The sequence below is a fragment of the Hibiscus syriacus genome, unplaced genomic scaffold, assembly GCF_006381635.1.
Source record: "Hibiscus syriacus cultivar Baekdansim isolate YM2019G1 unplaced genomic scaffold, ASM638163v2 tig00004355_pilon, whole genome shotgun sequence".
Taxonomy (NCBI): domain Eukaryota; kingdom Viridiplantae; phylum Streptophyta; class Magnoliopsida; order Malvales; family Malvaceae; genus Hibiscus; species Hibiscus syriacus.
In genome coordinates, this window is record NW_024062011.1 from 70,620 (window position 1) to 82,528 (window position 11,909).

At 33.9% G+C, this 11,909-nt stretch overlaps 1 protein-coding gene across 1 annotated transcript; it reads left to right on the forward strand.

The window, feature by feature from the left end:
* Nucleotides 1-472: 472 nt before the first annotated feature.
* On the forward strand, nt 473-3,750 carry LOC120193565 (G patch domain-containing protein 8-like). The gene is given in 9 exon segments (XM_039196050.1): nt 473-522; nt 1,058-1,145; nt 1,428-1,623; nt 1,965-2,119; nt 2,316-2,459; nt 2,589-2,692; nt 2,803-2,916; nt 2,918-2,951; nt 3,552-3,750. Coding segments are annotated over 8 exon segments (897 nt in total). The 5' UTR covers nt 473-522; nt 1,058-1,073; the 3' UTR covers nt 3,630-3,750.
* The last annotated feature ends 8,159 nt before the right edge of the window (nt 3,751-11,909 follow it).

Sequence of the window (11,909 nt, forward strand, 5' to 3'; positions counted from 1 at the left end):
TATTTTATTTTAGTGCTCGCCATTAAAAACTTAACGTGTTTAGTACATATAAACTATCAGTTTTGAACTATTTTAGTATATAAAATTTTAAAAATTTTAAAACTTAACATTAAATTTTGAACGGATACTAAAATGAAGCATAAACTAAAATTTTTAAAAGTGAAACACTAAAATAAAACAAAAACTAAACATACTTAAAATGACATTTTAGATACTATAAGCGTAATTTACCCTAGAATCTAGGATAGGTTACTGTCTGGGCTTAATTTAATAACCATATGTTTTTGGGCCTAAGACAACAGAGATTTGTTCGAATCATTATCCAGTATAGCAGAGCCCAAAGACATAGGGTAATGCTGCTCAAGCTCATTTTGCCATCAACTAAGAAATCTAACCGAGTACTTGCTTTACACATTATTCAATATCCTGCCGAGGTGAATGTCAAGCTGAAGGTGCATAGCTGAAGAAGAAGAGAAAAGATCTCATCTCACCAGCGCCTGTTGCCCTATCTTCATCTGTTCCAGTATCGCCTTTTCCTTTTCTCGTGTGATTATTGTTTTTGTTTGATATATGTAATTCCTACCCGTTTTTCTGTTATTTGAGTTTGTGCGGATTTTACTAGTACCGAAGCAATTCTTTCTTCTTCTTCGTTATCTATTTCCTTTTCACTAAGATACGTTATGTTCTTGCTATACACATATATATTTGTGGGAGCCGGAGAGGCTGTGGGATCTGGTTCAATCTTCTTTCTCATGGTCTTTTGGTTGCTTATTTTTTTTCTGTTTGATAATGATTCTTGCTTTGTGATGCTTCTGTCAGCTTGGAAATTGAATCTCTTTAAATAGAAACCCCAATCCCAGAATGGGTCTTCGACTTGCTCAATTAATCGCCTCCGAATGCTTATTGGAACCCTCAAACCTGTTTTTCTGCTCTATTTGATCGCTCAACAAAATGTTTGCCGGAACTTGAATATTTTGTCATTATTCCCTCACGCATTTCTTCCACTAATGACGTGATTGATTAACTGACTAACCTTTTTTTTAATTAATCTGTCATGGTCTAGGTGGTACGAAATGGACTACCGACAATTCAACAGTTCTCAGGAGGCAAACGTTGGAAATAAACGACAAAATCAAGATGAGCAAGTAGGCAACCTAATATCTATGACTGATCATCTGTTTCAATTCGTTTATACTTGGGATGAATCTCTTCAATCACTGTTCTACTTTTTCTGGTTTAAGAAGTTATAATTGAGAAATCAACTGACTTGTCTAACCCCTTTCCTTGAGAAAACATTTCAGAGTATTCTTACAATAGTTCATTACTTGTAAAGATACAATCACTTTTTTGATATATCTGCTCACTTTGTAGTCAAGCTTTATGATTGTTGATGTATTGAGCTCTATCGTCTGTACTTTCTGGCATAGGCATACGAAGAGTCACTTATTGAGGATTTGGCCGAAGATTTTCGTTTGCCAATTAATCACAAGCCAACAGAGAATGTTGATCTGGATAATGTGCAACAAGCAACCCTGGATACAAGGTTGAATTCTTCAAATGTTGGGTTTAGACTTCTTCAAAAATTGGGTTGGAAAGGAAAAGGTCTTGGGAAGGATGAACAGGGTATGTTGCTGCATTTTCGTGATGCATTATGGGTCATTTTTTATTTGGCTTTTAACTAGCTGGACAGGAATATATTCCAGGATAAATAATGTGAAACTGGAATTTAGCAAGAACTTACTGGAATTGTACCTATGAATTAGAGTAATTCTTTAATACTGCTCTGATTATTTTTCAAATACTGGACGTGATATTCTCCAATAGTTCTTGTTAGGTTTTGACATGATTTTATTGACTCATTTGTTTGGCCTTCTTATTTTTGGTTACTTGAAATCCTGACTTGCTTTTCATTACATGCTCAAAGTTATTTATTTATCATTAACCAACTATTTTCTTGTTCACAGGAATAACTGAGCCTATAAGATCTGGGATAAAAGATCCAAAATTAGGGATTGGAAAACAAGAAGAAGATGATTTCTTCACCGCTGAAGAAAATATCCAACGTAGGAAACTTGATATTGAGGTTGAGGAGACCGAGGAACATGTGAAGAAGAGAGAAGTATGACTTTTCACTCATAGATGATCACTTTAAGTTTCAGTTGGCAGAAGGCAGAAGGCAGCATATAGCATATATGTGTGTCTTTTGATCGGAATGGTATATCATAGGGGAACATCAACCTTGGAAGCTTTTGTCAGTTACATGCAGTTACCTGGTGGCTTCTACTGCCTGCTTCGTGCACATTATGAAAATCCAGGTGTTAGCAGAACGTGAGCTGAAAATTCAAACGGAGGTGAAAGAAATATGCAAGGTGTTCTATTGTGAGCTTTGCAACAAGCAGTACAAATTGGCTATGGAATTTGAGGCCCATCTGAGTTCATATGATCACAACCACAGAAAGGTAAATGGCCCAATCCTCTTCATCAAATCCATCCATATACACACCTTCACTGCCCCTTTTCCAACCTCTTCTTTCGATCTTTAGGTTGTTTTCAATGTTTTCTAATTAACTGAGCTTTTGTATCAGCAGCGCTTTCAAGAAATGCGAGAAATGCACGGAAGTAGCAGTCGTGATGATAGACAAAAGCGGGAGCAGCAACTTCAGGAAAGAGAGATGGCTAAGTTTGCTCAAATGTATCTAATTAATTGAGCTTTTGTATCTCCATGGTTTTTGAAATAATTTTTGAAATACATTTGCTAACCATTTTATGTCGTTTTATTTTCTATTCTTTAATGTGATATAGGGCTGGTGCGTGTAAACAGCAGCAGCAGCAGGAGTTACAGGAGAAATCTGGGCCCGCCACTGCACCTGCTCCTGGTGCTGCTACTGCACTTGCTGATCAGGATCAGCGAAAGACGTGTTGGTTTTTCTTCTAAAAGCAGCAGTTCTAAGGTATGTGACTATAGGGTAACACTTTATGTGTGCACGAGAGGTACTGAGGTAGAGGTTACCAATAACCTGCTTATTTGATTATTATACGTCCATGAGTATGCATATAAGAACATATATTTTTTAAGGTACCAGGTTTTATTGTTGAATACTGAAGACAATTCTGACTTAATATAAATTCATAATATGCATGTGATTTGTAGGAAAAGAATATGGCTATCTGAAATTAATTTTTCTTGCCTACTTTAATGACTAGTTGAACTGCTTTCTCCAAACCTTTTGTCTCTCTGTTCATGTTGCCCAAGAGTTTTTTCGTTAATCGCCTCTTTCTGTCCATAGCTTTAGAATCTATTCCCATTTCCTCCGCTTCTTTTAACTTGTGTGAGAATGCATTGTCCTTGGTCACATTGATAAGGTGGCAATTGGCGTTACTTTCTACCTCAGGCACCAACATCTCACCTATCAACTCCAACTGTGTTTCAGTGCATATATGTACGTCATTGAATCCTTAATCCGCTGTCAATTTTAAACTTTCACTCGAGTTTGCCTATGAATATGATTGTGACCACCTAATTTAACTTCGTTTGTCCCCTCGTTTTGCAGAATGCATCGAGCAGTGCGGCGAAGAAACCAAAAGTACCTGTTGCTTCCCTTTTCGGGAATGACAGTGATGATGAATAGAAAAACTTTATCTCCTTGAGGATGCTTAAGTAATGATTTGCATAATCCTTGAAGACTGTTTTGACAGTGATAGCCAAAATTTTATGTATTTGATGTTTATTAGACATTTATGTGGGAAGTTATGTACGAGTTGTGGAACAAAAGACAAGTGATCCAAGAATTAAATATTTTTGTGTTCAAAAAGAAATTGGTTAACTGATATAGGAGGAGCATAATACTATTGTATTGGAGCTACAATCATCGAACAGGCATTACGACTGTATACCTACAAGCATAGTAGTTGAGAGTAGACTTCCTGAACCCGATTACCCGAGCCGATTTACCAGACTCAATATCTTATATTAACTCGAACTTGATAATCAAATGTGATATGGTACCCGACTTGAGCCATACTCGATCTAAAATTTAGCGAAATCGAAGGCAACTCAAACTGAAATTAACCCAAATTGAAAGTAACATGTATCGAAATTAATCCGAACCTAAAGTAACAAATAAAGTTTACTTATCTTACTTGTAATAAAAATATTATATTTAATAAAAATAATAGATGTTTACTTATGTTACATTAAAGGAATATAAAAATAAGAATCTTATTGTAAGATTGAAAATAATAACAAATTAAGTTTACTTATCTTGTAATAAAAAAACATTAGATTAATAATAAAAAAATAATAGAAAAAACAAAAATAATTATAGATAAAACTTAACTTAATAAAGTTATATATAATAATTAAAATATATTAAAAAATTAATAAAAATATTAAATTTATAATTGGAAATAAAAATTATTTCTTTATCAAATAGATAAGCTTTTCATACAATATCAATATAAAATTTTGATAACAAGCTCTAACACGCATTATAGGATCTTATTTGTGTCAAATTATCGATTTTTCATCTATAAATGATGGTTTAATTCAAAATAGTGAATGATTGAGAATTAAAATTAGGCCTAAATAATAAGATTAACAAACAAGAAGACATATTTTTACAAGAATATATCAATAATTATATATATACTTGATTAGATTCATAACTAATTCAACTTAATTGATCTAATCTAAATGTTGACCCAAACTGAAAATCAACCGATCTTATATTGACTCGACCCAAAATCTAAACGATCTGTTGTTAACCCGATCTAAAAATCAACTGATCTGATATTGACCCGACCCAAAAATCAACCGATCCGATATTGATCTAAATCGAAAAACAACTGTTCTGATAATCACCCGACCCAAAAATTGACCTGATCCGATTTACCATACCCGAACTAGATCCGAACCAAATTCGATCCGACCCGAACAAAATTAAACCAAATATGATCTAGACTCGAAATAACCCGACCCAAAATGACCCGACCCAAACCCAATCCGAATGACCCGTTTGCCACCTCTAGCAGAGAGCATTGCCATAAAAATTAGGGCAAATTATGCTTTTAGTATCAAAATTATCATTTTTGTCTATTTTAATTTCTAAACTTTCATTTTTTTTCAAAATCATACTTAAAATTTAGTTTTTGTTTCATATTAGTATCTCATCGTTAAAAATTATTTTTTGTTTCATTTTAGTACATCTATTTAAAATTTAACGTTAAATTTTGGAAAAAATTAAAAGTTTAGGAACTAAAATGGATAAAAAATTCATAGTTTAGGAAATAAACGTGTTAATTTTTTTAATGGTGAGTACTAAAATGAAATGAAAATTAAACGTTAGGTATGGTTTTGAAAAAACTGATAGTTTAGGTACTAAAATTGACCAAAACCGATAGTTTAGGTACTAAATGTGTACTTTACCCTAAACAATTATATCTCTTATAGACTTGTTATTATATCATCATGTTATGTAAAACATATATCCTATTATAAAACCCATACACACAAGCAACTATATCATCATCATTATTCTTATCACTATCATTGATTCCTTTTTATCATATGATCTTATAATTACCATTTGAAAAATCATTTATCGCACATATCATTTCACAAGAGAACAAACATATCATCATATCAAGTTTATTAATATTATCTCTTATTTAGCCCATGTACATTATTGAGAGCTAAAGATACGTGAGTACATAAAGGTTGTGCACTATACTGTCACCACAACTCGTATAATTCTCACTAGGGGCGCGTAGAATTTTGTCCTGTAGGACCACTATGTCCCGAAGGACCACGTAGAACACATATGTCCCGTAGGACCACTATGTCCTGAAGGACCACGTAGAACCCTCGACTCTTGGCATGCCAACTATATCTCTAGATCTCATAACACATAACATGGGCATTTTCTTTATATTATTTCACATATTCTTATCACATAGGCACATAGCTTCTTATCACATTGCATATGATCACATAGTCACGTAGTTCACTTCCATATAATTCACATATCACATATACCTTTTCTCATATTCCTGTCATTTATAATCACATATACATGTGCTCATATCATTTCTCATTTAATCACATAGCTTATAACATTTCTCTTGTGTTCATATGTTTCCCATACATCACATATATCATATTCATATCACATAACATGTAAGCTCACTATTTTTATCCCTATCATGCCATTTCACATATGCACTTTTATATCATATATACTATATTCACATACTTCAATATCATTTGACTTATTTCACTTTATTACATTAAAAGATATATCTTTAGTCTTATGAGCCCTATCAACAGTATTTGTTCATATAATCTAATTACTACATATTCATTTCATTATTTATTTCCTTATCACATTGTTTATTTTATTTCTCATGTTCTTATGTAAGCACATATGTCTTGTCTTGTTTACTTATGTTCATATGTATATCATATAGCTTATGTGACATATATGTCACTTATATCAGTTCATATGTCTTATCACACTAACATATATTCATACAAATCATATCACACATACAATAACATATAACTCATAACAAATATATGCTCATGTTCATGAATCCATACATAATACTATAGGAAATAGACTTGCCACAAGTCTTATTTCCATTAAATATTATATACTATCTAATATGCACTCACCTTGGCCTCACTAAGTTCTAATCCCCTTTTGATTTATTTTCTTTCGATCGAATCTTAACTTGATAATCGTTCCGGAACTTGTTCGTGCTCGATATATACACAATCATGTATTTATACTATCAGTATCCAATAGATATACTATAATCTATCATTTCTTAGACTGAAAGAAAGATTTATTCCATTTCTATTGTAGTGCATCGATACATTCTACAATGTATTGATGCATCCCTTAACATATGCATCGATGCACTACCCATGCATTGGTACACAATTTACATTCAATGTTTCCATTTTAAGGGGATGCATCAATGCACTCCTTATGCATCGATGCACTCCTTATGTATCGATGCACGAATTACATTTGATGCTTTTTTAATTGAGAGTGCATCAACACACATTGAAGATGCATCGATGCACACAACCCATAAATTCCATTTTGAGCACGAAATGTCTTACTTTGCCTTCCAATTCTACTTATCAACCCCTTCTTATGCCTTAAAACTTATCTATACATATGTAAATCTTCTTATAACACTATAACTCTTCACCATCTCTCATAATTCACCATAATTCTTGAATCAAAGAATTTCATCAAATTTTTCATGTGTTATAAATTCAATTCTATCACTTCTAACTTCTTAATTAACCCTTTGACAAGTCACATCTTTAGAACTTCAAAAACCTTTCTATAACAAAAGTTCATTTCTACACCCTTCATATAATTTCCTTTTTAATTCTCTATTCTTGATGTTTAAAGCTTATATAAGCTTTCCTTAAGCTTATATAATACTCAAAGAATCAAAATCAACTTATAAATCCAAGAATTAAATAGTTGAAATTAAACTCACCTTTAACAGAGGCTTACGAGGAGAAGAAGAAGCTGAAGAAGAAGACTCTGGATACATTTCCTCATTTCCCACGTTTTTATATCCCTTAAAAAGAGAATAAAAATCTTCTCTTAGAAAAGATCATAATACCCTTGTTACTTTCCAACTTTACTATTAAATCCAACATCAAAATTCTTCAATTAAATCCATGAAATTTTAACTTATTTTGAAATCGAGCACATAGTTTTCAAAATTTGTAATTTAGTCACTGATTTTGATTTAGGATGTTACAAAAAGGGTCTATAATAGTATATGCCCTCTAATACAAATTAAGATGTACTATGAAGTCTCTGCTCAGTTGGAATATATGGCGACGATAATGCTCTATGAATGATCTCTTAAGAACCTACGCACGGAAACACATTTTGAACGTTTATCTTATGAGCTCAATGCCTCACTAATAATTGTACTATACTATATACATTCACTAAATGTGCATGTTAGAGGCCTACGTATGAAGACATATGCACTGATATAATATGTTGATCTAAACATCATGGTGTGGTTGAGGGTTATACATCTCAGAGCGCACATTCCTCTAGCCTTCCTAAAATACCATTGGGTATTTGGGGTGAGATCCAGAACTGTATCAGAAACGTACACCCAAACAACTTACTTCATCGAGTCTTGGGGCATCTGGGTCTAGCTGGTAGTTGACACTAATTGGGATATATGAATTGTATGATCGTTATCTGCTAAAGTAACTCGGTGTCCTGATTGTGTCCCGAGCATCAAGTAATGCTAGTTTTATGTCATCCTAACTGTTATTGTTTCTAATTGTTCTGAGTTTATTATTGTTCTCGCTTTTCGTTTTATTTCATGGCGTTTTGGTATTATTGGTCCATCAAATATATCCCTTTAAACCCTTGAGTTTCTTACCCAAAACTGTTCGTGGTACCGATACTAAGACCTTTAATATCGATATTGACCTTTGGGTATAAATTCTACCCTCTTGGTATTGATACTACTAACTTATTGAATGTTGATAGTAAAAGGGCTAGTATCGATACTCTAGTTTGAGTATGGATACTTCTAATTTATGGTATCGATAATTTCTTAGGTATCAAGAGCAAATCTGACTTCGATGTTTAACCTAAGTATCGATACCCCTATTAGGGAGTATCGATACTTTACTCTCGGTATTAATACTCCCATGAGTACCGATACTAAAAGTGGTTATTGGAATATGATAAGTGAACTTGATATCGATACCACCCTGCGAGTATCGATACGCATTGCATGAGTATCGATACTTCTAGCCTAAAACCCCTTTGTTTTTAACATATGAAGAATAATATCGGTACTGTTATTCCAGTATCGATACCCACGCCCAGAAATACCTTGTTTTGGGCACGAAAATGCCTCTCCAACACTCCTATAAGTCCTGTTGAGGTCCCTAAATGTTATTAAGGTGTTATGTCTGATTGTAGGGGTCATAATATGTCCATAAACATGCTTAGCTGCTTAGGAAGAGATTATAAACAATCCCTAAGGCTTCAATATACTAAAAACAGGCTGGGTATCTTTAGTTTCCTAAAACCCCACAAAAATCCACTTATGACAACCATGGCCAAAACTTGATTTTGAGGGCTTAGATGAAAGCTTTAATGATGGAGTTTTTTAGTCTTACCTTCTTTAGTTTGTCCAAGTCTTACAACATTATCAAGTTTGCACCTTTGTTGGTTCTAGGTTGAGAAGAAAATGAAGGATAAAGGAAGGAGAAGAAGAGATAAAAAAAGAGTTGAGAAAAAGAGAGAAGTGTCAGAATTGAGATCACCCAAATTAATGGGTTTTTATCCTTTATTTCAAAAATTGGTCTAATTGTTCTTTTAGTCTTTTCCCTTTTATCCTAAGATTAAAAATGCCCTTTTCAATATCAATTGGGCCCCAACCAATCCCAAATCTAATCAACTTGGGTCTAGGCTTCTCACAAGCTAAAGGATTTATTCCAAGGTCCTATCGAGTTAGACTAAAACTCCTAACCTGAAATTCGGGGCATTACAACTCTTTACTCCTAATTAGAAATTTTGTCCTCAAAATTTACCTGAATAGAAAAGGTGAGGATACTAAAGCTACATATCTTCCACGATTTCCCAAGTCACCTCCTCAATGTTATGGTTATTCCACAGCACATTCACTAAATGAATACTTTTGTTATTTAGCTCTTTTACATTTCTTGCTAATATTCTTATCAGCTCATCCTCATAGGTCATATCTGGGCTTACCTCAATATGTTCTAAGGGTATGACATGGGAAATATTGGATCCATATCTCCTGAGCATGGATACATGAAACACATTGTGGATGCACTCTAGCTTTGGTGGTAAGACTAACTAGTAAGCCACTGGTCCAACTTTCTCGAGTACCTCGTAAAGTCTTATGAAGCATGTGTTCAACTTTCCTTTGCACCCAAAGAGAAACACTTTCTTCTAAGGGAAAACCTTGAGGAACGCCTTGTCCCCCACTACAAACTCAATATCCTTACACTTCAGGTTTGCGTAAGATAACTACTTATCTGAGGTTTCTCTTAACCGACCCTGAATTAACCGAACATTCTCTTCGATTTCTCTGATCAAATTAGGACCCATTATTTTACCCTCATTGACCTCTATCCAACAAAGTGGAGCTCTACACTTGCGTCCATACAAGGCCTCATACATAGCCATCTGAATGCTCAATTGAAAATTGTTGTTGTACATAAACTCTACAATGACAAATGATTCTCCCAATTACCCTCAAGATCTATAATTGTACAACTAAGCATGTCATCTAAGATTTAATTAACACATTCTGATTAATCGTCTGTTTGAGGGTGAAAAGAAGTACTGAAGTTTAGTTTGGTGCCTAGGGGTTCATAAAGGGATTTCTAGAATCGATAAATGAATCGTGGATATCTATCAGATATGATAGAAGTTAATACCTTCACAACCTCATTATCTCACAGATGTACAACTCTAAGGTATAATCCATCATAACTAGGTGAAAATGGGTTGATTTAGTCAAAGAATCTACAATGACCCAAATTGCATCGTGTCTCTGCCTAGTCATAGGTAACCCGATCACGAAGTCCATGGTCACTCTATCCCATTTCCACTGAGGAATCTGAATGGGCTGAAGTAAACTTAAAGGAAATGGTGTTTCGTTTTAACCTATTGACATACTAAGTACCTAGTGACAAACTCTAACACTTCTCTTTCCATGCCTTGCCACCAGTACAACTGTCAAAGCTCTTGGTACATTTTATTACTGCCTGGATGAACTGAGATTGGACTGAAATATGCCTCATGAAGGATCTTACTATGCAATTGGGCATTTATGAGTACACACAACTGACCCCTGAAGTATAATACACCCCATCACGCAACTCAAAACCTAGTGCCTCGCCTTTACGAACCTGTTTACTCGAGCCTTTAACCGATCATATGAACTTTGTAGTTTCTTGGTCTCATATACTAACTCTGGCTCAACTCGTAACTTAGCTAACAAACCAACTTCACTAGTCAAGCTCAACTGCGCTAGGAGAGCTTGTAACTTTGACATCAACTTCCTACTTAAAGCGTCTGCCATAATGGTAACTTTACCCAGACGATAGTCTATCACACAATTGTAGTCCCTGAGCAAATGGACCCACCTAGGTTGCCTCAAGTTTAACTCTTTCTGAGTGAGCAGATACTTGAAACTCTTATTGTAACATCCTAAAAATCGAGTTAGTAACCAAAGTGTAAAATTTTAAAGTTTTGTGATTAATTTTGAAAATTTTAAAAATTCATGGACTTAATTAGAATACCTTTGTATAGGATTTACTAGTAAAGATTGAAAGGATGAGGGGTATAATGGTTATTTGGAAAAAAATGAATTTAAAATTCATTCATTGGATAGTATATATCCACATGGAAGGGAAAAGAATGGGTAAAAAGAAATCCAGAATTCTCTTCGTCTTTCTTCCTTCTACCACCGTGAGCTCCATAGTGACGCCGAACAGAATAGCGATTATCCTGTAGGCTAGTTCCAATAGATGAATCACAGGAGAAAATTCACCCAAAAACCAGAGAAAAAGTCTCTAGGGTTTAATAGAATATTATAAAATCAAAACAATCCAAAAATCAATCCACAAGCCAGACTGTTATAGCTAATAATCGTGTTTATCCAAAATTTTCCAAAAATAGCAAAATCTCAAAAATCACTCTAAATTGAAATTCGAAATAAAATAAGCAATCTGCAAAAAATTTGACCCAAATCGGGTTTAAATTGACTTCCTAAATGACAAGCGAAATATTACCATAAATAGTAAAAAATAGATAAAATTAGTGATTTGGAGGGGAAAACAACAGAAATTGATGTCAAAAAAA